The sequence below is a fragment of the Ochotona princeps genome, chromosome 10 (genome assembly GCF_030435755.1).
Source record: "Ochotona princeps isolate mOchPri1 chromosome 10, mOchPri1.hap1, whole genome shotgun sequence".
NCBI classification, from domain to species: Eukaryota; Metazoa; Chordata; class Mammalia; order Lagomorpha; family Ochotonidae; genus Ochotona; species Ochotona princeps.
In genome coordinates this window covers 278,022-303,972 of record NC_080841.1, presented here as the reverse complement: position 1 = coordinate 303,972, position 25,951 = coordinate 278,022, and the positions used below count along the sequence as shown (strand labels likewise).

Below are 25,951 nucleotides of genomic sequence, written 5' to 3'. Positions count from 1 at the left end.
CTGCGTGGCTCCCACATCGACATGTGGTGTCTTCTCCTCCTGTCTCTTCTGGGAAAGAGAAAGGACAGTTCAGTGCCCCACTGCTTGGGGCCACGTGCCCAAGGCCGCCAGCAGCCCTGGAGGTTAGGTATTCACATGTCCTTGGCTCTGGTGCACCCCATAGACTTGGGTCCTGATCATCCCCATGGAAGAGTTCTGGTCCCTATTGTGTGGAAACACACAGATCCTTTCTTCCACACACATGTGCAAGGGCAGAGGACACCCCATCTTACTCTCATCTCAGCGAAGACTGTACTGGCAACTGGATGCTAACACCCTCAGAAGTCCCTTTGCAAACCCGTTCTGCCTTGTAGCAGATTAAGTTTCTACCTACCTCACCAGCATACCATGTGGGCACTGGTTCAAGTTTTGGCTACTCCATTTCTCTGCTAATGTGCCTGAGAAAGCAGTGGAGGATGGCCCAAGTGCTTGTGCCCGTGCACCCACAGGGGAGACCTGGAAGAAACTCTTGGCTCCTGACCTCAGCCTGGCCCTGGCTCTGCTGTTATGGCCATTTGGGGAGTGAACCAGCAGATAAAAGATTTTCTCTCACCCAATATTTCAAATAAATAAACAAATCTTGTAAAAAATGAAAAACCAAACCATCCACTGTGAGCAGTGGGCCCTCACCCAGTCGTGCCTGGGCAGCACAGTGTTCACGTGGTAGAAAACAGGGCATGCAGTGAGGGGCAGGCCCTAGCCTGAGGGAGCCACCACCAAGCCCTCTGGACCATGTCTGTACACAGTGGCCTGGCCAGGCTGCAGCCAGGCAGAGCACAGCTGTGGCCTCAGGCACACACAGGAACATCGTCCACACACCCAGCACCCTCCAGAGTCTGCACAGGGCCAGTGGTCAGGAGGGGGCAGGTGTGGTGGGGCCTTAATGGCAGGCAGGATGCCTGGTATGATGGGTCTGTCCCACAGGGTCAAGGGTGGAGGGAGACACCTGATAGCTATTGATAAAGGCCACACACTTCTCACACTGCCTGAGGCAGGACCATGGCCTCTTCGCATGGCTGCAGGGAAGCCTAAAGGGCAGACAGCCAGCCTCGGCCTCCCCCTGGAGTGCATGTGAAAAAGGCAGCTCAGGTACCCAGAGGCAAGCATCACTGGAGATGTCCACAAACTCCCCAATCAAGATACCCCTAGTCTGGTCACCTGGGATGCCATGGGGCACGGCTGGGGGGGGGGGCAGGATTCCAAGAGGCATGTGCGGGACCTGGAGACAGACACAGAGCCCTGACCAGCAGCAGCACCTGCACCCACTGCAACTTTCCAACATTCAGATACGGCCTCCAAAAGTGCCTGCAGTGAAGTGGGAGTCAAAGACCTCTCTCGCCTCCCCTGTGCTGCCTGCCCCTCTCCCTCCTTGTCTCCCTCACACACGTACACACACCCCCCACACACACTCTTTCCTTTGCCTCTCCACACACATGCAGAGATGCAAATTCTTCAGGTTGCACATTCACACGTGCACACACACACATACACACACTCCTGCAGCAGGACATGAGGAGGCAGTGCATGTCTCCTTGTCAAAGAGATCCTGACACCCCCAAATGCTGCTCTCCAGCCCACATGGTGACCCCGATAGGGAATGCGCCAACATATGCTCTGTGGGAGATCCTGAGACCCCGAGGCTGCTTTCCAACCCACACGGTGACCCTGATGTGGAACGTGCTGGCACTGCTGTGGGAGGTACTGGCCTATGGAGGTCTTCACAGATAGTCCTTCAGCAGATAGCGCACAGCCTCTGCACGAGTTCTCCAGCAACAATGCAGACTCCCTCCTGGCACATCCTCAGACACCAGGGAGGGATCCAGTACCAGATCTGACATCCTTCACAAGGGTTAGCTACAGGATCCCAATACCCAGGTCCTGTCCATGCCCTACCCTGTGGGGTTCAGCTGCACACCTGGTTCTGCCAGTGGCCACAGGCCACGTTAGGTCCCACAGGGTGGACTGCCCTGCACTGTCCACCTACCTGGCTGGCCATGAATCTACCTATCCTAGGTCAGTAGGAGCTTCCTTTTTCAGGCCAAGGATTCCTTTTCTGTCCTCCTGTGGGTGATCTTTCAAGAGTAGCCCTGGCTCCCAAGCTTCTTGAACAGGCTCCAGGACAGACAGCATCCCAGCCAACGTCCAGTCCTACCAGACCGTGACAGGCAGCCCCCCTCTGCCTGGGCCACCTCACCTTCATTGACCCTGGGATGCTTCTAAACAGGAATGACGTTCCCCCAATCTTGATTTCAACCCTGATTCTTAAGTTGCAGACTCAGATAACCCAAGGCTGTTCAGCATCAGCTGCCTCAGGAAGTTCTTAACGTTTCCAAGTGCACTGTGGTCTTGCTAGCCCCCAGGAGCCTGAGTGCCACCCTCACCCACCAACCGGGTATCCTCAAAGCTATCCCAATGGGGTTCTGCCACTTCTCTTTCTAACTTTACCCCACTGTTGTGAGCAAGCTGCCATGTTCCAGAGTTTCTCCCTCCTCAGCCCCAGGCTGAGGTGATTCCTTCCTTGTCTAAATCACAGCTCTTTCTCGGGCCTCTCTCAGCCAACATTTGCCTTCATGGCCCAGGGTGCCCTTCAGGGAGATTTGTCCCCTGCTCGTGCACCATAGGAGCCAAGCCCTCCACCTGGGCCCAGAGGGCTTGTGGCTTCCCACCATACTTACTTTCTCACTACTGCCCATCAGACACACCCTGCTGACCCCTTCCTCACAATGGTCCACAACCACTGCCTTGTGTTGCATAGCTTCTCCAGGGAACCCCCTCACTGCACCCTTTCTACCCTCTGAACAGAGTGTCCTGTGCTCGCCGTCCCTGCTGGGCCTGGGCTCCAGGCCTGCACTGGCTGGTTGGCTCAAGAAGGGCCCCGACTTACTCAATGGAGGGCACATTGGGTGCAGACATCGGGCTGACCTCCTTGGCCTTCTGCAGGGCATGCTTTTGGTTGAAGGCCTCCTCTTCTTCCTGCTCATCCTAGAATGAAGCAGAGGCAGCTTAGCCAGGGAGTTCTTAAGACCAGGCATGGTATGGTGGGGACAGAGTGAGATCAGCCTGACCAAGGTCATCTGACACCTGGGAGCCCCAACCCCACCTGCATCCACCACTCAGCAGCAAGACTGGTTTTACCCTGGCCCTTACTTCATTCCTCCTCAACTCATGGCTCCCATGAAAACTCCAGAGATCCACACACTAGGGAAGCAAGGCCTGCTCCATGACACAGCAGCTAGAACCCAGATCTGGGCAAGTCCAGGTTCCTGGGGGTCAGCTGCACAAGCTCCCTGCCAGACCATGCGGGCAAGGGGAACAGCAGCTCACTGCCAGCACCCCAGGTGGAGGAGAGCTTTGTGCACCTCCTTGCAAAGCTTCTTCCCAGGGAGGAAGAGGAAGTAGGGCTCCCAGAGAGGATTCCAGCTTTGTGGATAGCTTCCTAGAATGACCATGGCCACTGAGATATCATAGCCTGCTCAGACCCAAAGCTGTAACAGTTCACATGACTGAGGCGGTAACTGGCTGTCCACAGGGGCACAGGGGATGAGCTCCATTCCACGTTCACAGTCCAGAGAGCACTCCAGCAGCCTTAGCCATCTGCTACAGGCACAGGTTGGCATGAGGCTCATCAGACGCAGGGGTGAGAACTAGGCCTCCCACTTGGACTTCTAGAAACTTCCAGAGGGCCTGAGTTTCCCCAGACACCAGAGAGCAGGCTCACCTTCGTCAGTTCCTGGGCATTGGCTAGATTGTCCACAGCAATGGCCAAGAATACATTCAACAGTGTGTCTGGGACAGAGTTAAGGGCACTGGCAGAGGCAGAGGCAGCCTAGGATCACTCCTGTTTCCACAGGGATTTTGGGAGAGGGGACCTTTCACATCCTCTCTTCCCTCCTTCCTACATTACACCCTGTCCCTGCTCCAAGACGGTGAGGAAGCCCTGGACAAACACAGAAAGAGGGCCTTTGGCAGGAGTGCCAGGCCAGTAGCATCAGACTCTTCAGCACTCAACAGGTGGCAGCCTGGCTCCATTGTGAGTGCTGATGTCCTCCTCTTCCCTCCCTTGGGTCCTAAAGGATTCTGCATCCCTCCTGACAGGAATCTTCTCCTGTGTTCTGACTCCTGAGCTCCCAGCCTCCCACATGTTCGAGATCAATGCTCTGGGGGGCACAGAGCTGCTCCTAGCAGGGGCATCCTGGGCTCCGCGGGACCCATTGCCCTGTTCCTGGGACCCATGGCATATCTCTGCCCACAGGTTTCTCTCATCCGATGTCCAGTCTTCTCTGACCCCAGAAGTCCTCAGGTGATGGTCACTTTTGTTCAGGTTCTGCATTATGCCCAACTATCCGACATGACTAGAAGCTTACAGTTCATAAGGTACCCCACATGACATTCACAGGAAACAGGGAGAGAGGTCCTGCTGTCTTCCTCTCATAGGTGAGAACTAAAGCTCAGAGAGGCCAGGCAATGACCCAAGGCCATGCAGTATGTAAGCACAACTCCCACAAGGCCATGTGGTAGGTAAGCATAATTCCCACAGGGCCATATGGTGGGTAAACACAACTCCCAAAGGCTGATATGGTGGGTAAGCATGACCCCCAAAGGCCACATGGTAGGTAAGTGCGACTTCTACAAGGCCACACGGTGGATAAGCAAGACTCCCAAAGGCCACGTGATGGGTAAGCTTGACTCCCACAAGGCCACACAGTGGGTAAACTTGACTCCCACAATACTATGCAGTGGGTAAGTGTGACTCCCACAAGGTGGGTAAGCTCGACTCTCATGAGTCACACAGTGGGTAAGCTCGACTCCCACATGGCCACACAGTGGGTATGACTCCCACAAGGCCATAGAGTAGATAAGCATGACTCAGTGCTACATGGTAGGTAAGTACAACTCTCAGAAGGCCATGTGGTTGGTATGCACGACTCCCAGAAGGTCATGAGGTAGGCAAGCAGGATTTCCACAAGGGCATGTGGTAGGTAAGCCACAAAACCCTCATGACATGGTCCCTCTGACCTGACTGCATCTCGAATGAGAGAGACATGGTTTTAAGCCCCCTTCACAACTTAGCCGCCATTTGCCTTGACCACTGTTTTCCTTCCTATCTCACAAGGTGAGGATTAAACAAGATGGTGCCTGCTTTGTAACTGGTGCCAGGACATGAGTGTGGCATCCCCACAGCAGGCCCCAGCCACTGCAGCAATATTAAGGTTATCCCATGTGAGCATTTGGTGAGCCCACGACCACAGCCACTCCTCTTGCCAGGGTACAGCACTTACCGCTGCTCCCTGCAGTCGCCCCAGCACCTCACTCTTGCACACTGTAGCCTCAAAGCCTCTCCCCAGCTGGTGGACAGGTACTACGTGAGGACAGCTCTCAGGTCCAGAGCCCTGCAGCTGCCCCTCAATTCCCCTCGAGTGCAAGTTCCAGAAGGCGGCAGCCTACACAGGACACCTGGCCAAGGATACAGTTTCCAAACAAGGTGAGCACAATGAAGTAGACTGCTGACCACATGCCCGAGCTGACACCACCTTGCGAGCGGATGCCGTTGTACATCACCTCGTTCCAGTCCTCTCCGGTCAGGATCTGCACAGACATGGAAAGATCAGAGACCTGGGTGCTGCAGACAGGTGGACATGCCAAACCCATTGGCCATTCTGTCAGGCAGGACAAGAGCCATTCCCAGGGAGATCTTAGACTTGCTCTTGATGTGGAAAGGAGCTCTAGGCTTGGGTTCTGGGGTTGGCGACTAGAGAGCAGGGTTAAGTCCTGCCTGCTCTGATTCCAGCTTCCTGCAAACATGGATCCCTGCCATCCATGGGGCAGAGAGATTGACTTCTGGATTCCTGGCTCCAGCCTGGCCAGGTCTGGCTTTTGCAGGCATCTGGGGAGTGGACAAGTTGGTGGTCAAACTTTGCTGGCTGTTTCAAGTCTCCTCTGGCTTTTTGTCTCTTAAATCGAGTGAATGAGTAAATGAATACATTTAAAAAGCAAACTCACAGTCTTCAAACAAGAGTCCTCCCCGTTGAAGCTTTGCTGGGTGATATGGAAAACACACATGCCAGAAGCCCAGGCGCCGGCCGCACAGATGGGAATGTACTGGCCAAGAGGCCTGGACCTGACTGCACAGGGGCTGAAGTGCCATGACGGTCCTGGGGCTCCTACCTAAGGTGCTTTTGCTCTGGGTTCACCTCAGACACAAGCTCTTGGGGTCCCTTTGGTTCTAAGACACTATAGATTTTGTATTTTCTTCATGATTTAAAACTCTGGCTTTGAGAGGGAAAGGATAAGACTTCACTACACAGGCACGAGTTAGGAGATGCGGCAGGTTGGGGAACTGTCAGTATAACACCTATTCCATCTTGCAGATTCACAGTTGTAGGACAAGAACTGGGAGAGAGCAGAGCCACAGAGTCCCTTGGCCATGTCCACTTAGCAAGGACAAGGGCTGTGGCCAGGAGGAGCCTAGAGTGGCAGATGGCCTTATACCTGGAACACAGTCATGATGGCAGCAGGAAAAGTGTCAAAGTTTGCTGAGGGTGTCCCATCGTTGAAATTAAACCTGGGAGGAGATTGAGAGAGGTAAACGGGTGAACCTCATGGACACAGGCTTCTTCCTCAGTCTACAGCTCTGTGCACTTCCCTTCCTCACACCCGTGTCCTCCCACCACTGCTTCCACTCCATGTAACACTAAGGGCTACATCGGTGAACACTGCCAATGACTAATGAACTGGAGGGAGCAGGTTATGACCAGAGCTGGCTGGCTGCAGAGTCTGAGGGTCCAAACTGTACCTCAGCGACAGCTCCTGAGTCAGGCCCTGGCAGCAGGTGTGTGGCAGAGATGCCAGTACCCACAAACCTACAGAGCAGAGGAGATGGTGACGTGGCCAGCAGAGCAGTGGACAGTAATGGGGAGGCATTGGGGCTTACCTGCCACCAAACAGCTGCATACCAAGAAGGGCAAAGACCACGATGAATAGGAAGAGGAGGAAGAGTAGACTGATAATGGACTTCATGGAGCTCATCAGGGAGACCACGAGATTCCGTAGAGAAGCCCAGTACCTACAGGACCCAGAAACGTGGCTGCTGTGAGTGCTGGACACCGATAGAGCAGGTGTCCAGTACCTACAGGACCCAGAGACAAGGTTGCTGTGAGCGCTGGAAACCCATAGAGCAGGTGCCCAGTACCTGCAGGACCCAGACATGTGACAGTTATGAGCAGTGGACATCCATCAAGCAGCTGCCCAGTACCTGCAGGACCCAGAGACCTGACCACTGTGAGCACTGGACACCCATGGAGCAGGTGTCCAGCACCTACGGGACCCAGACATGTGACAGCTATGAGCACTGGACACCATCGTGCAGCTGCCTAGTACCTACGGGACCCAGACACGTGACAGCTATGAGCACCGGACACCCATGGAGGAGGTATCCAGTACCTGCAGGACCCAGACATGCGACAACTGTGAAAGCTGGACACCACATCAACCCCATATCCAGCCTGGCTTCTGTCTGGCAGCTGGGGATTAAGGTGCAGGCATTGAGCAGCAGCAGCCAGTCAGAAGTCCCCTTGGCATCTTGGTGGGATCTAGCTGCACAGCTGGTTTTCTGGCTTGATTCTAGAGATGGGGGTTGGGCATGTGTGACAGGGGAAGGAGGGTTCAGGAGCACAGTGAAGCTGAGCAGGCTCCATCTCATAGCCCGTCACTTACTTTGTTATTTTAAATATTCTCAGAAGCCGTAGAGCTCTCAAGACGCTGATTCCAAAAGATGTGCCTGGCCTGAAGATTGCCCAGACCACTTCAAAGATGCTGCCAACTGTGACCTAGAAGACAAGGCTGCCATGGTGAGGGGATGGGCCTGGCATTGTACATTATCAGTAGGGTGAACTCAGCCCCCACTGTGTTTTGTCAGACAACCTCAGGCTCTGCCAGGCCCCACTGAGCCTGCTTCCCTGAGGTGAGGTCTGCTCCCAGCACCTTTGCATCCTCTGTACAGGCCTGTTGGGCATCACTGGTATCCTTACAGAAGGTGTGGGGCAGGGAGGGTGTCTAGGACCAATGGGAGGGGCCTAGGCTGCAGCTACACTGGGACCTTAGACAGGGCCCACCATCCCCCAGCACACCAGAATAGAGCTCCAGGGATGCTCCGAGTCCAATAGATCAGCCACCTTTCCAGGCTAGGGTTCCTCTGGCTCAGGGCAACAGGGTGACAATGTGGGCTCACAGCTGCAGGAAGGAGCAGTTCTCAGTTTATAGTCAGCCTCCCTTCTAGGGGCCGAGGGTGTTATGAGAAAGTCCACCGCACACTCAGAGACATACACTACAGGTAAAAAAAAAAAGCCAGAAGGAAGTTTAAACCAAAGTTCTGGCACAAAGGAGCATGAGCAGGGAGCTCCAAGTTCCATGGCCCAGCTGTGCCCTGAGCATGTGAGTGCGTAAGGCACCAACATTGCTGGCACAGAGCAGACACATGGCAGCAGTAACCTTGCCACTACAGACAGCAGCACAACTGAGGGGTGAAACCACTGGGTTGGGCATCCATGGGGTCTTGCCTGAACAAGGAGGTTCCAGGTAATTCTCCCAATACTAACGGAAGCAGAACAAAAGCAAATTTCTATCCTTCGCCAGGTTTCTCTGGGGCAGCGTAGGAGCCATGTAGCTATGTGTGGGAGCCCAGAGGCTGTGCTTAACAATGCTAGGACCATGGCACTCACACATCCCAAGCAGGCGGTGTTATGGTGAGGGGTCACTCACTTCTCTCTTAGCTAAATGCAGCCCTCACGGCTTCACGCCAAGCCAGTAAGAGGCCCCTGGGACTCACCCCAAAGTCGAAGCAGTTGAAGGAGGAGTGGAAGTAGAGGCGGGGGCCCATGCCATACATCTTCAGAGACATCTCCAGGAGGAAGAGCCCCAGGAACAGGAACTCTGCATAGTCTGCAGGGCCAGGACAGAGCACTTGGTCCACAGTGGGGCAGCGCCACCCTGCAGCAATGTTCACTACCACATTCTGACAGCATGAGGACAGCCGACCCCTGTCTCACTCTCTCCAGGCCAGGTCAGCTTTTCTCACCCTCCATGGAGAGGTGGCAGGAATGGACTTCCCGGTGCCTTCTGGGAAACAGCCAGCTCCTTATCCCAATGTACATGGCAGGACAGTCTCCTGGCCACACCATGTCCAGGAGCAGTGGATGACCTGTAAGTCCCTTTGACACTAGCCACAAGGCAACGCCATCTCACTCACTGAGCACCTGGCTTGGCAACGAGTGGACAGATGGGCATATCTAGGTGGATAGTGAGGGCCTCCACTCAGGTTCACTTACAGAGGAGGTGGGTGAGCCACTGGGGCTGGTTGTGGTGGACAATGGCTACACAGGCTGTGTTGAGGGCCACGAGGCTTAGCACAATCCAGTAGAACACCTGGGACTTGACGGCGTGGCGCACAGAGATACGCAGGAGCCTTTCCTTGTGCCGGAAATAGGAGGCCCCATCCACCTTTGCACTCTTGATGCTGGCTCGGGCAAGAGGGGTGCCTGAGGGGAAGAGGGAAGGAGTAAGAAGGTTGCAATGCCCAGGCTCATCTGCCCCAACCCAGAGGAACAGAGGCGAGAGTGGGCCTGGGAATCCTGTGCCCCATGCCAGTTTCCCTCATCTAAACACCTTGGTCCTAGGGACTGGCTCAGATTGGGTCACCAGAAAACACTGAGGGGAGGAGCTTGAGTCCTCAGGACTCCTGCACCAGCAGCAGACTGGATCCGTCCACCCTCCCTAGCAAAGGTGTTGTGGGCTCTGGCACCCTTCTGATAAAGCTGAGGCTGGCGCTGTGGAGTAGAGGATGAAGCTCGCCTGCAGTGTTGGCACTCCATCTGGATGCTGCCTTTCAGTCCTGCCTGGACTGCTCCTCTTCCCAGCCAGACCCCTGTTAATGGGCTGGGAAAAGCAATGGAAGATGAACCACATGCTTGGGCTCCTGCACCCACATGGGAGACCTGGAATGAAACCCCTGACTTCTGGCTTTGGCCTGGTCCAACTCAGCTCTTAAAGCCACCAACGGATTGAACCAGCAAATGGAAACCTTCTCTCCTCCATTTTCCCTAACTCTGCCTCTCAAATAAAAAACACATCTCTCAGATTCTTCTGCTCTCAAGGGTGGAGTAGGACTGTGCCTTGCTCTCTGCCATCAGCTGGGGTTTCCAGGAGAGCCAGAGACTGGGCACAATGGAATGAGCTGAAATTGCACATGGCATAGCCAGGTGGGGCTACTGTGGCTCGGTGAGTTCTGCAGGTAAGAACACTGGGGATACACAAAGTAGCAGACCTCAGCACTCTTTGGGTGACATCCCGGGAAGGTGCTGCTGGTCACCCAGGGATAGGGAGACCCTCTCTGCCAGCCGAGCAGCTCCAGGTCAGCTCTCAGCCCTGACCCTCAGTCATGTCCGTAGCAATACCTAGAGCTCCCATCCTCCCCTGAAACTGCCACACAGTGGGGAAATTCTCACTGGGCTCCCAACTTCAACCTAAGATTAAGCACTTTCCCTCCTGTGGGACTTCTCCAAAGATGGGAGACTCCTCTCACGGGAGGCTCAGGAAGTGTCCACTCACCCACAGAGGAAATATCCACACAGTGCTCATCGCTGGAGTCCCGAGTCATGGCCTCTGTGCGACTCCGCTTGATGGTTGCCCTGCGAAGCACTGCACCAGACAGGGCACCCTGGTGAGGCACGGCCCACCCAGAACGCTCACACCCCAATCTCCCTGTGCACTCCACACAGATATCACCATGCTCCTCTCGACTCCATATGGAAACAAGCAGGTAAACGGTGCTGCCTCACCTTCTAAGGCCGACGTCCCTGAGTTTTTGTTTTCTTCAGCAAGCATGACTTCCTCTAGATGGAAACAGATGCTGCAGTAAGACGCCAGGAAGGCAACACGGAAACCTCCGGGCACAGCTCTGGGTCCAGGGTTCCAAGGCTGTGGCAGGCCCACAGGAGGTTGTGGGGGGTCAATCCCAGTGCCGGGGTTCCCCAGTGCCAGTCCCATCCCTGTCCCTCCCTGACAGCAGTGGCCCTGTGTGTTGTTGCTTTGGCCCGTGTTCTGGGGTGCCAACTGAGGCTTCCATGAGGGTCTTAGATAGAAGCCATCTACCATCCACCTTCCCCATGGCTGGGCACAGCCTGAGTTCTGCAGGTCTCGTCCCTGGGGAGGCAAGGATCAGAGCCTGGGTCTGGCCAGGAGACGAGTCCTGAGGGAGAAAGGCCCTGAGGGATTACAGCAGGGTTGGGGTCATTGGAGGCAGGCCTCTGGCCTGGGCTGGAGAAGACCAGTAACATGAGAAGGGGCACACTGGGGACCCAGGAGGCCTGCTGGACCCTATGCTGTTCCTTCCCACTCGCCTCTCCCGAGTTGGACCCATCACTAAGAGGATAGCTTCCCCGAGGGCCATGTGGGAGTCATCTGGCAAATCGTGATCTTTGGCGGGGAGATGGGCACTGTGGGAAACCCAAGCTAGAAGCTGACCAGGGAGAAATGCAGGCCTCCCAGGAGCACCGCTTTGGCTGGCTCTGAAGTAGAAGTCATCTTGCTGGACCATTGTCTTGGGGGAGGTGTTCAGAGTCTGAGATGCACTACTCTCCCCTCGGCCCCCTCTCTGGCCTCACAGATCTCAGTGGCCTCTCTCCTGAGTGCCCATCTGGCAGAGTGGGGGAGCCCACTGTGGGGACAGCCAAGAAGAGGACAAGCAGGAGGAGAAGGCAATGATGTCCCCAGGATTCCACCTGCACAGGGAGTGCTGAGGAAGCGGAGCACCCCAAGAACCATCACATCAAGCTGTGCCCACTTTCCTGGTTGAGCTCTGCAAATGCCCAGGCAGCAGGTAGCTGTTGCTGGTGAATGCTTTGCAGCCATTTTATAACACAGTTGTTCTAGAGGGCCTCATTTGCAAAGCAGGCATTTGTGAAAATATCTCGGCCCTATCAGTAACTTCAGCCAGGAACCCCTGTGCTGGGTGCAGTGAGCTCTGGTGGCAGGCGCTGGTGCAGCTGAAGCTCTCCGGGCAGCACTCATACCTCTGTGTGGGAGGACACTGCCTCTCCCAGCATCCTTTGCCAAGTCCATGCTTATACTTGAGTCTTTTCAGGGAAATGAAACCCACATCTCTCATTCACTCACAACCATTTGCAGAGTGGAGGGCCGGAAGACAGCATGGTGTGTTTTTGGTTCGTGAAGGACCCAGGAACTGGCTTTGCCAAGAACAAGACAGGAAGCCTTGCCATCTTCACAAAACCCTGCATGGGTCCAGGGTAGGTTGGAGGCCTTTTCAAGCCTGTGGCCAGCCCTCTTCACAGCTAGTCCCAGCTAGTTAGGGAATGCTGGCTGACTACCTGGCCTGGCGGCAGAGCTGCTCCCCTGCAGGGAGGCAAGGGCTTCATGCTCACCTCACCCCACACCAGCTCTGACAAGGCTTGTACTCACACAGGGGTGTGGAGCATGGGGCTACCACATGGGCAACTGTGGAGTGGTAAGCTCTTGTGGCCGAGCTCCCAGAATAACCCAGTTCCCTGTGTGAGCTCAAGCCTGCACTGCAGAACTGCCGTGCTCAGTGTACTGTGCATGTGAAAGGCCCACTGCAGTCACAGAGGGGCCAGCGCATCACTGCCCTGGTCCACATAGGATATTGTGGCTGGGGAAGCTTGGCTCTGCTGTTGGGCCTGGCCTTGAGACTCAGTGAGGTTGGGAGGGGTGTGTCCCTGGCACTCCCCAGACCACATCCAGGCTGAACCTTGATGACAGCTCAGAGTCCTCCTAGGCCCTGTCCTCCTTGAAGTCCACAGCTCTTGGTATGGCCCAGGCCCCCTACCACCTCAGTCCTCTCCTGTCCTCAGCACTCAGAGGCTTGGCCAGGGCTCATACCTCCTCTTCAAGCACTCATTTGTAGGCCTGTTGGAGCTCTAAAGCCAAAGCCAAAGCTCCCCTTGCCACACTGAGCTTGGGGTCCCCTGACCCACTGCCTGCCTGCAAGCTCCCTACTCACTGCCCCACTGTCTGCTGCCTTGCTCTAGGGGAAGAGGCTAAGGAGGAGGCTTTCAGGCACCATGCTGCCAAGAGCCCAGGATAGGGTTTGTGCACAGGAGTGGGAGGACGAGTATCCCCCTCCCAGCTTCCCAGGCAGCCTGGGACTCGGTCACTCGATCCACCCTGCAGACCTGCCTGCCTCAGGAGAGGTGTCTGGTGCAGTCACAGGTCCCAGAGAAGAATGAGGGGCCAGCAGGTGCCCTGAGCTCTGCCCTGCTGGGCCACCTCACCTGCTTTGTCTATCCAGGCCCGGTAGCCGTTCAGCTCACGCTCAATCTGCTGCTGCCGCCGCAGCTTCATGAAGGCTCTGCGGTTCTCCACCCTCTCTCTCTCCTTGGCAAACTCCCTGTGGAGGGAAGGACAAGATCAGCTGCAGGTGGGTGTCATTGGGACTTGGAGGCAGGCCAGGGTAAAGGCGAGGCACAGGCATCTTGCCAGGCCCCGAAGCCCTGCCAGGTCCCAGCCTGCAGGACGACTCCAGAAACAGCCTCACACAGGATCCCCACTCCCAAGGGGCTGACACCCTACCTGCCCCTTCCGTCTCCCTTCCTGTGAGTGCTCTGGATGCATACCCACTGACATCCTGATCCTCAGGAGCATCAAGAAGAGATGGAAGGGCAAGGAAGGCCCCATGGCCAAGGCCACTCGGTGAGACAGAAAAAAACACTTGAGCGAGGGATGGGGGGGGCGCATACATTCACCTCATCCACAGGCCTCCACAGCAGTGTTCTCTCTCTCTCTGGCTGCCCTAGAGGCCACCACACTTGTGCTGGAGGCCCATGACCATCAGGATGTCGCCACCACAGGGCCATGCCCACTATTTCCTCCCACAACCAGAGTAGCACCTGCCAAACCTCCCCAGGCCCTCCTGCCAGTCTAGAACCCTAGGCACAGGCAGGCTGGGACACAGCTGAGGTCCCTGGGAGGAGAGTCCCTGGTGCCTAGCTGCATTGGGGAAGGGAGGCAGAGTGAGGGAGCTGTGGCTGCCTGAACCTCATAGAGGAGTTCCCTGTGGCCACATTTGCCATCACCCCTTTTCTGGCTTTCCTTGGGTCTGGCGCTCAGTTTATGCATTCAGCAGCTGATGCATGGCCATACCAGGGATCAGGCTAGGCATTGCCATATTGCCCTGGTCCCAGAGCTATCCCCTGGACTCTGTGCCCAGGTCCCATATGGCCCTCTCCTGCCCTGTTCTCTTGACCACCGTGCGGTCAGTGCATTACTTCTACTGACCCCACAGTGACAGTGCAACTTCGTTTCTTGTAGGTCAGGTTCTCACACACACAGTCCCACTTTCTTCCATTTGTCTGGAAGGGCCTTGAGTCTGGATCTCCCCAGTAGAACTTCCATATTCTCTCTGGTCCACAGCCCTGCTGGGTCTGGGGAAAAAGGCCCCTTGACTACAGTGCTGTGCACCGTGGTGGTCCTCTGAGGCAGCTGTACCCTCAAAGGAACAGGCTCTGTGTAGGGCCATGGCTCACCAAGCAGTCTTTTTTGTGTGTCTGCTTTTCATGGGTGCTCAGAGCAGACAGTTGGATGCCTGGTGTTTCACCACTCATCTCCCAGCCCTCTTGCTGCCTGCCTGTCCCCATCTCTTGCCTGCACAGCATCATGTCCCAGAAGACACCTACAACTTCAATCTGTGGCCTTACCTTGCATTTCACAGAGCATAAAAATAAAATCCCAAGGACAGCAAGTGTTCACGCAACACATTTTGAGGATGTTCCTTCACACACCACTTTCTTCGGGGCCAATGCTGTGGCATGGCAGGCTGACCCTTTGCCTGTGGTCCAGCAGCCCATTTGGGCACTGGTGCATGTCATGGATGCTCCACCTCCCATCCAGATCCCTGCTAATAGCCTGAGATAACAGTAGCAGAAGATGGCCCAAGTCCTCAGACCTCTGCTCCCACACAGGAGACCAGGAAGAAGCTCCTGTCTTCTGACTTTGCATTGGCCCAGTTCTGGCCATTGTGGCCACTTGGGAGTGTTTCTGGTAACGCACTCCCACCACATGGCAACCATAGGAAGCGCAGTCTAGAAGACAAACTGGCTGCTATGACTCAGAGTTGTGTACCCACACTGCAGGCACACATGCCCCCAAATTTCCTCCCATTGCAGACAGCACACTCTGGCACTGGCATAGGTGCCACAGATGAGTGTGCCTGGTACACAGCAGTCACGTGGAGTTCATGTTGTCACAGGGCTATGACACTCCCACTGGAGCCAGCACCTTTGGAACAATCTTTGTTTCAGGAACACAGAACCTGGGCAAGTTCGGTGGACACCTGAGTGACAGTGGAGCTTAACTTTGGTCCCCGTGGAAGCAGGCAGTGGGTTGTGGGTGGGGTCAGACTTCTTCATGCTCCCGTGGCCTGGGTCTTGTGTGGGCGAGCACCTGATGGCAGGTGTCTGGCCCAGAGTTCACGTGTACCCATCTTGTCTGCTCAAGGCAGAAATTAAAGAAGCTTGAGCCATCTGGAAATCCATACTACACATGACCTCACAGACCAGGGGTCAGGTGGGACAGACCTGATGAAGCCCTTCCTAACACAGGCTTCTCCATGGGAAGAAGCCCCAGTATAGCACCCCCACCTGCCCAGCCCAGTCTGCACTGTACAGCCCTTGGGCTCCCAAGTCTGCAAGCAAGCACTGCTCACACACTCATGACATTTCAGTCACAGAAACGTAGATGGGCATACTCCTGTTGCTATCAGGAACCAGTGGACTTTTCCTTTCTCTTCTCCAGAGTGAGACCTCACTCAACTGAGCAGATATAAGCAGACACAGGGCACGGAGGCCTCATGCTTCATGCAGCTAACAGGAGGCTGTCAGTGTCCACTCAGGAAGATGTGTCCTCATATGCTGTGAGGTGTCTGTGTCCTCTAGGAGGATGTGTCCTCACACATCAGGAATCTGCCCGTGTCCACTCAGGAGGATGTGTCCTCCTACACAGGGAGACTACACTATGGTCATGGATTGAAGCCCAGGTATAAACTGTTTTCTGACAACAATTAATTCAGCAGTGAAAAGAACTTGGCATTTTCCATAAAGGAAATGACAAGACAATAACTGAAGGCTTTGTCTCTTGTGTGTTGATTTTATTCCTGGGTATCTGTGTTATATCAGATATATTTTTAAACATCAGAGAGAGCATCACTGGAACACAGCAGAAATTCTGAATAGTGATCTTCCCCACAGATAGTGTGAAGAGCAAGAGCGCTGGGGGCCACAACCCTGCAAAGAGTCCCCACGTTCATGACCACTCCACCTCCTTTCACTCATTGTTCGTGATGTGCCAGAAATCACTCTAACAGGTTCTAACCATGCTGTCATTTAATTTTCACAAAACCACAAAATACGTGGCCTTATCTTGTCTTTAAAATAAGGCCTGAGGACTTGCAGCTCAGCGGCAGCTTCCCAAGGCCAGACAGGAGTCAGGAGGCCTCATTGCCTTGAGCCTACACAGCCTGTGTCACAGGCCACTATGCTATAGGAAATCACAGCAGTGTCCATCCATGTCCAGGCAGCTCAAGGCAGTACCCTGCCACTGCCCGCTGATCCTTTTTCCTTCTTTGCTGACCCTATACCCTTATTTTGCTGCTTTTCCTTTCCATCCTTTTCTGATTTCTCTTCCTATTCCCCATGGTATGAGTCATAGCAGTCCTGTCTTGCACCTTAGGGTACCCTGTGCTCCCCAACTATGTCCTTGGAGGGATTCACACTCCCACATAGTAGGAAAGGGACTGTTCACACTGTCAAACAGAGACTACCAGGATTGATTTCCAACTATATAAAACAACATGTAATGGCCAGATTCCTTGGTAAACAAGCATGCTCTGTAAATAACATGGGCTATTTTGTTTTATGCCTAGCATACAAACATCACAACAAGTTTGCCACGACACGTACACACCCTAGATCCAACAGGCCTGCAGACAAGAACGTGGGTGAGGGAGAAGACATGCATGCCAACCTGGGCCCCAGGAGCGGACTGCTCAAATGAGGCATGACACCCTCCCCGGGAAAAAGCATAGGCCTAACTTTTCAAGGGGAAAGAAGACAGCTTTTGGCTAAATGAGAGTACCGAGGACCTGCATCTGCATCTAGCCAGCTGGGGTTCCCAGGACCTGAGTCAGCATCTAGCCAGCTGGGGTTCCCAGGACCTGAGTCAGAATCTGGCTAGTTGAGTGTACCGTTTCCACCTGTCCAGTCAAAGGACATTCATTTCTGGCAGGGCAATGCCTAGGTCCTGAAGCATTGCCCTATGTTGAGCGAGGAATGCTATACTGCTAATATACTCGCAGGAGCATGAAAGAAACGGAGAAATCTCCAAGGTCAAAATCACAAGATCACAATATTCTGTGGGAATGCTACCTCCCATGTTACCACTCTATACGGCCTTAGTGTTGAACATAACCTTCCCATGGACAAAGCCTAGCTTTGCAGCTGCACTAGTCTAAATTTCATGTCCCACTCCCAGGCACATTCCCAAGAAAAATGATCCAGGGTCCTTTTTCTTCGCAGAAACAAAAGCAGGTCTGGGAAAACTTACTGGGAAGAATTCCTTCCCCCATTGACACCCTCAGGCGCTCCTCAGGGTGCAATGGGCTTCGGGTTCAGGGTCCACTGCACTAACCCCCTCCCCCGCCCAGACACTAGCACTTATCTTGGCCACTGCAGTTGGCAGACTCACAATCAGACTCCAGGCTACAGCTCTGCCTGCAGGTTCACACATTCACTCTGGAAGTGAGCTCAGATTTCCATGAGAAGGGTGTTGACTTGAAACGGATTCAGGACTTCAGCCGACTTCCAGTATTAAGGTTCTCAGCCACAAAGTCTGTCTCCTTCTATTCCCCATAGCAGTGCTATGCAAGCCTGACACCTTTCACTGGTTTATTCTATTATTTTAATTTCTATTGGATTTTAATTTTAAGTTCTCAAGGATTTAGAAATTGAACTTGTAAGTGTATTTATGTACACCGACGTTGCATCCTGTGACCCTGCTAATTTTTTTCCTGTAGTAGTTTTCAGATTGAATTGTAGCCTTTCGAAAGTATATAATCACATTATCTGTGAAAGACTTAGTTTTATTTTTCCTTTCCAAATATATGTCTTATTTATTTCCTTTCATGGCCAGAGCAGAGATGATGGGAGTGACGAAAACGAGGATCCCATCTGCTCCCAGACCAAGAGAAGCAGCATTAAGGTTTCCACCACATTAAACATGTTGGTTTGACCCTGATCAGTGCAGTAGATCCACTGGGTGCCAGTCCCACCTTTAGGTCACAGAGAAGCACTACCTGGCCAGGGCCCTACCTGAGACACACCGCCTGCAGTGCTGAAATGAGCACCAGCTGAGGCGACTGACCCTTTGCTTCACAGTCGGTCACATCGTCAAGCAAATCTGCACCTGTGTTCATGATGAATAGCATTTCTGTTGTCTATTTGCAAATAAAATGTGAATATCAAAAATCTCAGTTGAGACTCTACCATAGTTATCCAATATGGTGGGGACTACTCCTGGTCAGGGTGTTCAGGTGTGGGTGTGTGGTGGGCTGATCCTGGTCAGGGTGTCAGGTGTGGGTGTGTAATGGGCTGATCCTGGTCAGGGTGCCAGGTGTGGGTATGTAGTGGGCTTATCCTGGTCAGGGTGACAGGTGTGGGTGTGTGGTGGGCTGATTTGGTCAGGGTGTCAGGTGTGGGTGTGTAATGGGCTGATCCTGGTCAGGGTGTCAGGTGTGGGTGTGTAGTGGGCTGATCCTGGTCAGAGTGTCAGGTGTGGGTGTGTAGTGGGCTGATCTGGTCAGGGTGTCAGGTGTGGGTGTGTGATGGGCTGATCCTAGTCAGGGTACAGGTGTGGGTGTGTAGTGGGCTAATCCTAGTCAGGGTGACAGGTGTGGGTGTGTAGTGGGCTAATCCTAGTCAGGGTGACAGGTGTGGGTGTGTAGTGGGCTGATCCTGGTCAGGGTGACAGGTGTGGGTGTGTAGTGGGCTGATCCTGGTCAGGGTGACAGGTGTGGGTGTGTGGTGGGCTAATCCTAGTCAGGGTGACAGGTGTGGGTGTGTAGTGGGCTGATCCTGGTCAGGGTGACAGGTGTGGGTGTGTAGTGGGCTGATCCTGGTCAGGGTGACAGGTGTGGGTGTGTGGTGGGCTGATCCTGGTCAGGGTGACAGGTGTGGGTGTGTGGTGGGCTGATCCTAGTCAGGGTGACAGGTGTGGGTGTGTAGTGGGCTGATCCTGGTCAGGGTGACAGGTGTGGGTGTGTAGTGGGCTGATCCTGGTCAGGGTGACAGGTGTGGGTGTGTGGTGGGCTAATCCTAGTCAGGGTGACAGGTGTGGGTGTGTAGTGGGCTGATCCTGGTCAGGGTGACAGGTGTGGGTGTATGCGACTCATCCATTTCTACCATAAGGTATCACCAGGGCCATGGAATGCATCCTTCATGGGACCAAGTTACAGATTAAGGTGTGAAACTGGTTTTCTCAGCAAACATGAAAAATGTGCTCAACCTTTGATTTTAATCTAGAAATGCCCTTCAGAGCCAAGTGCTGCTCTGCACACTTCCAACTGGCACAAATGCAGAAGTCAGAATTAGTGGGGTCAGAGTTTGTGATGGAAGGTGGAAGCAAAGAGGTGAATGCAGAGTGAGAAGGTGAAAAGAAGGCGCTAAGCAGGAAGGGAGCCAGGGTGGCAGTGAGGGAGATGGAGAAAGGAAGGGCGGGAAGAGGGAAGGAAAAATCTCTACCCAGCTGCAAATGATCAGGAAAAGTGCAGTGAGCTCATCAAATGCAAAAGCAGAACTCAGCAGCAGAAGGAACTGGAATTTCAGAATCAATGAAAATAAAACAGTCAAGGTGATGGAGAATTCAAGACTGACGAAAATCTATCTAGATACAAATGAATGTGGAAACAAAACAACCAAAATCCCAGGGAAGGCAGTCTAATCAGCTCCAAGAGGGAATTTTAGAGCAGGAAGTGCCCACAGTAACAAAAGGAGAAAGCTCAACAAAAAGCAGACCCAGGGAGAACCAACACCCCAACAAGAGAAAAGATGAACAGAGTTGGCTTCTTGAAAGACAAAGCTGACAAATGTTAGAGGAACTAAAACCAGAGAGAACTGGAGTAAATAAAGGTACCAGCAAGGAGTCAGTGTTGTGCTGTAGCAGGCAAAGCTGCCACCCACAGCACCAGCATTGCATAGGGGTGTGGGTTCAAGTCCCAGCTACTCAACATCCAACCCAGATCCCTTTCAACAATTCCAGTGCTTGGGCCCAGCAGCCATGCGGGAGACCTGGCTGGTCAAGGCCTCACCATATCAAGGCTATTGAGGCTATCTGAAGAATGGATTAGCTTTGCAAGATTCACTTCTCTGTATCTGATGTGCTCTCACATGCAACCCCCTCTTCTCTCTCTCTCTCTCTCTCTCCCCCTCTCACACATACACACACACAGCCCCTCAAATAAATAATGTTTTTAAACAAAAGTATCTGGTAAAGAAACATTACAACAGAAATCATGGCAATGCTGTGAATCACAGAGACTCCTGTGAAAAACTATACATCAACAAATCAGGTAGCCTAAAAACTCTGTGAATTATCAGATGCAAACCTTCCAAGCCTGAGCTGTGAACACAGCATGGACACCCTACCAAAGAGTAAGGAGATTCAATCCATAAGAGAAAAACTCAGGGCCTGAGGACTTCACCAGTGACTTCAATCACATATTTAAATAAGAGCTGAGTGGGAGAACCCAAGTATCTATGTAACTGTGTCACATAATACAATGTAATTAATGAAGTTAAATAATAAATAATTTAAAAATAAATAAATGAATAAATAAATAAATAAGAGCTGACAACAATCCTTCTCAAACATTTCCCCCAACTGTTCAACAAAATGCTAGCACACTGGAAAGAAAATTGAAGGATCATCCCACAACTAAATGGGATTATTAAGTACATGAAGAAAGTGAGTATGCTAGCCTGCATTAACAGACAGTAGGATAAAAGACCTCAAAAGATGTAGAGACAGCAACTTCCACAATTCATCATCACTTCACAATAAATGCAGTAAATTCAGGTACGGAAGGGCTGTACCTCAATGTAACAAAGGCCACTATTGGTTAACATGACCATCTGTGTGTACAGTGAGGCCACGTTTGAGCTCACATCAGTGTCTGTGTGTACAGTGAGGCCACATGTGAGCTCACATCAGCATCTGCGTGCACAGTGAGGCCACGTGTGAGCTCACATCAGCATCTGTGTGCACAGTGAGGCCACATGTGAGCTCACATCAGCATCTGTGTGCACAGTGAGGCCACGTGTGAGCTCACATCAGCATCTGCGTGCAGTGAGGCCATGTGTGAGCTCACATCAGCATCTGTGTACACAGTGAGGCCACGTGTGAGCTCACATCAGCATCTGCGTGCAGTGAGGCCACATGTGAGCTCACATCACTATCTGTGTGCACAGTGAAGCACACAGTGAGCTCACATCAGCGTCACTGCCATTGGTGAAGATCTTAAAGCCTTAACTTGCAGGTTGGAATGTGATCTCACCACTTACACTTAACATAGACTGGGAATTTGCTCAGGGGCCTGTCGGAGCAGGCCTGAGATTACCCATGTGTTTCAGTCCAAAGGTAGGTGTGGAGGGAGGGGGGAAGGGCCCCATCCTTGCCAGGTGTGCCAGTGGGCCAGGTCTGGAGTCTCGCACATACATTTTTTCTCCAGGTGAGCAGAGGGTAAGGTTGCAGGTCAGCACACCTCCCAGAGGACTGGGGTCTTGGGGATCTGTCTATGATCTTGGATCCCTGGTGAGCAGATAGAGCTTCAGTCCAGAATGCCACTCCACTGGAAGACTGGGTTTGCAAAGACCAGATTGGGGAACCCATGTACTTCCAGGCACAGAGACTGTGGATTGCTCAGGGAAGGGGGTATGAGGACGTGAGGGAAGAAAAGGGAGTGTATTGCAGGTGAGGAATGACTTCTAAGGGACCCCCAATGACAAGGCCACTGTATTTACAAGTAAATGAGGGGGCTGAGACTGAGTGATTTGGAGGAGGAAAGCTTGAGGAATTTTCTGGGTCAGACCAATGCATCTGCCCATGTAGGAGACCTGAGCTAGGCTGGTCAGCATTGACTACCTCCAAGAACCACCCACTGGCCCACACTAAAGTGAAGGGTGGGGTTTACTTGGCTGGGCTAGATCACAATACCCTCCAGTGGGTGGGTAACATTAGGCTGGACCATGACATAAACCAGCACATGAGAGAACTGGGTCTGGGTGAAGATTCTGTGGGGGATATGTGGGTTCATTCCTGTGGAACTGCAATACCCACTAGTTTGCTCAAGAGCTGGGGATGGTGATAGATTGAGCTAGGCACGATCATGATCATGGTACCCCCACCTCCACCCACGGCATTCATGGGCACTGGGCTGGGAACAGGCCGGGTTGGTCCAGGCTGCAACACCTGTAGGCACACCTAAGAATAGGATATGGGGCAGGTTGGATCACAACATACACAAAGGCCAAGACAGAAGGGGCAGACTATATCAGGTAAGTACCTAGCACCCACTGGCACATGTGAAATATGGGTCTGGGAGTGGGCCTGGTACGGGAACTTAGGAAACTCCCCTGGTGGACTATAGCTCCCACTGATAAGCACATGATTCAGACCTGGATCTGGTTATGGCCAGGCAAGGCTGCTCCACGTGTCAGCAAGTGTGTGGGTTGGTGCTTGGGGGGTGGACCAGGCAGGACCAGGCCAAACCTTGGCATACTGGCATGTGCAGGAGCCAGGATGGAGTGTGGGCCGTTGGGCTAGGCTAACTTACCTACCAGTTTGCATGAGAGCCAGGGAGGCAGGCAGACTGGGCAGGGCTAGGTTGCAGCATCTATCAATGAGAGCTGGGGCTTGGGGCAGGCCAAGCCACTCTAGACTCCAGCATTCAAAGACAGGTGGATGGGTTATGCAGGGCTGGGTAAGAGAAACCACTGGCATGCACAAGATCTGTGGCTGGGAGCAGGTCTAGTCAGGGAGATAAGGTGGCACTCTGGCTGGGTTATGGTTCCCATTGGTGAGCACAAGAGCTAGAAAGGGGTTGGAGAACTGGGCTGGACATGAATGCAGTGTCCCTTGGCACAGATGTGGACTGGGTCTGGAGTATGCCAGACCGGGCTAGACTCTAGCACTTTCTGGTGCTCATGAGAGCCAGGGTGGGTGTAGGACAGGCTGGCCTAGGTCTTGGCACCCACTGAACCACATGAGAGCTGGGTCTGGGGGTGGATCAGGCGTGACTGGACTGTAGCACTTAACAGTAAGAGCTGGAATGAGTGCAGGCCAGGTGGGCAAGGCTGCTGTTCCTGCCAGGACAGGACGCAGACCAAATCAGGCTGGCACAGGGATCCAATGGTGTTCTCAAGAGCTGCCACTGGGAGGTGAATTGATGGAGGAGCTTGGAGAATTCCTCTGTCAGGATGCAGTTCCTCCAAGTGAGCGCAGGAAATAAGACTGCAAGCAGTCTAGATCAGACCAGGCTAATAGTACCTGCTAGCGTATGCATGGCTCAGGTCTGGGGGCAGCTCAGGCTGGGCCAGTTTATAGTACCCACTGGCAAATGTGAGAACCAGAATATGGTTGGGCTACAACACCAGCCAGTTCACATTAGGTCCAGGATTGGGGGCAGTCCAGGCTGGGCTAAACCGTAGCATCCACCAGCAAGAGCTGGAACTGGGGGCAAGCCAGGCCAGGTTACAACACCCACTAGCAAATGCTGAGGTGAGGCGGGCCATGCCTGACTGAGCCACAGCACCCCATTAGCACATGTAAGACTCACTTGCAGGGGTGGGGGTGGGGGAGAAAAGTAAGCCCAGTAGAGGACAGCAGGGTCTCTCCTACTAGGCCACTACTCCCGCTGGTTAGCATGAGAACTGGGACTAGTGGCACTCCAGGCTAGGCAGGGCTACAACACCCACTGCCCTGCATGTGAGCAGGGCTGGGGGAGAGCCAGACTGCGCTAAGTTATCCATATCCACTTGTGCATACATTAACTAGAGTAAATGTAGGCTGGTCATGTTTTGTGGCAGCATCAGCTAGCAGGTGCTGGGACTGAGGACAAGTTCTGTCAGGCTAGACTGCAGAACCACTTGGAAAGTACACGATCCATGGTTGGGAATGGGTCTAGTAGGGAAATTGTGAGTACCTCTTTGATGGGCTGCTGCTCCCACCAATAAGCATGAGAACCACGGCTGGGGATGGGCCTAGCTGGACAGGCAGTAGCACCCACCAGCATAAATGTGGGCTGTATAGTGGGATCAGTTTGGTTGAGCTAGGCTGCAGCATCCATTTGTGTATACAAAAGTCAAATGGGATGTGGACTGGATCTGTCTCCAAGAACCAGGGTGGGCCTGGTGGGGGTTATCAGTGGTTGCTCCAACTGGTTTGTAGTTTCCACTGGTGTACATCAGGGCCGAATGTACGGTGGGCTGGGTTGGTCTGAGCCTCAGCATCCATTGATTTGCGTTAAGAGATGGGGCTAGAGACAGAACTGACCTAACAACTGCAAGCACCAGTGTATGTATAGGCTGATGTGGGTGACAGGCTGAGTCAGACCCCATACTGGCTGGCACACCCAGGAGTCAAGTCTAGGGTTACCTATGCTGTGGTTTCTTTGGGAATCCCTCAACTGAACTGCTGGACTCAGAACTATAACAATGGGGGAAAATCACAGGATCTGTGGTCTGACTATGGAGTGTATGTGTCAGAACTGGACCTCCTCAGTTGCTAAATATGGAGCAGAGGACAGCATGGTGAGATGCACATGGAGGATATGGCAATGCATTGGGTCCTGCAGAAGACATCTAGTACCATAGCAGAGGATGGAAGGCAGAACCAATTGGACAGCCCTCCAAGCCAGGCTTTGACAGCAAGTGAATGGAGACTAAGATGGACTATGTCAGCCAATGGACCTTGGAAGGATTTCCTCATCCTTGGAGCAATGAAATTAACAGCATTTCAGAACTATCAAAACCACTTTAGCAGTATCCTCGGAGCATGTCAACATCAGGGACTGTAGAATGGCATCAGGTGGCCATCTCCCACCCCCAGGTACTGATGTGGATGGGATGCTGGGTGTGGCTTCCTCCCCCTTCTCTGCCCCTTCCCCCAGATGCAGGAAAAAGAAAAAGAAAATTTGAAACAATGGTCTCGTCCACTTTCCCCTATTCCTCAAGCCTTTAGAAATCTGGTTGGTGGTCTACATTGGCATATATCCTTCTTGGTTATGTAAGCATCATCAAAAGTGATATTGAAGGGAAAAAACAAAATACCATTTCTATATGCTAAGTCTGGAAAGGAAATTTAAAAATATTATTCATAATAGCATCAAAAATAAAATTAATTGAAGCATAAAAGATCTGTGTGCTGAAAACTACGAAACATTGATGCAAGAAACTAAATAAAGGGCCCGGCGCAATGGTGTAATGGTTAAGGTCCTCACCTTGAACGCACCGGGATCCCATATGGGCACCAGTTCTAATCCCGGCAGCTCCACTTCCCATCCAGCTCCCTGCTTGTGGCCTGGGAAGGCAGTCGAGGATGGCCCAAAACCTTGGGACCCTGTACCCGCGTGGGAGACCTGGAAGAGGCTCCTGGCTTCGGCCTGGCTCAGCTCCAGCCGTTGCAGCTGCTTGGGGAGTGAATCATCGGACGGAAGATCTTCCTCTCTGTCTCTCCTCTCTGTATATCCGCCTTTCCAATAAAAAAATAAGTCTTTAAAAAAAAAACCTAAATAAAGACGAACAGAATAAATGGACAGGGATGCAAGGAGTAACAAGGCTAA

The 25,951-nt window shown here is 53.1% G+C and overlaps 1 protein-coding gene across 11 annotated transcripts in view; it reads right to left on the bottom strand.

The window, feature by feature from the left end:
* CACNA1E (calcium voltage-gated channel subunit alpha1 E) overlaps positions 1-25,951 on the bottom strand; it is a 253,728-nt gene that overhangs the window by 48,478 nt on the left and 179,299 nt on the right. For all 11 annotated transcript variants that reach the window (XR_009246127.1, XR_009246126.1, XR_009246128.1 and 8 more), the window contains 11 exons: positions 13,341-13,456; positions 10,872-10,925; positions 10,642-10,731; positions 9,363-9,572; positions 8,864-8,976; positions 7,753-7,865; positions 6,971-7,102; positions 6,529-6,601; positions 5,508-5,625; positions 3,758-3,825; positions 2,924-3,021 (listed from right to left, as the gene is read on the bottom strand). Coding sequence is in view for 8 of the 11 variants with exons in the window: in XM_058668915.1 (XP_058524898.1) it covers positions 2,924-3,021; positions 3,758-3,825; positions 5,508-5,625; positions 6,529-6,601; positions 6,971-7,102; positions 7,753-7,865; positions 8,864-8,976; positions 9,363-9,572; positions 10,642-10,731; positions 10,872-10,925; positions 13,341-13,456 (1,185 nt within the window). In the remaining 3 variants the exon portion in view is untranslated. The remainder of the gene's footprint in view (positions 1-2,923; positions 3,022-3,757; positions 3,826-5,507; positions 5,626-6,528; positions 6,602-6,970; positions 7,103-7,752; positions 7,866-8,863; positions 8,977-9,362; positions 9,573-10,641; positions 10,732-10,871; positions 10,926-13,340; positions 13,457-25,951) is intronic.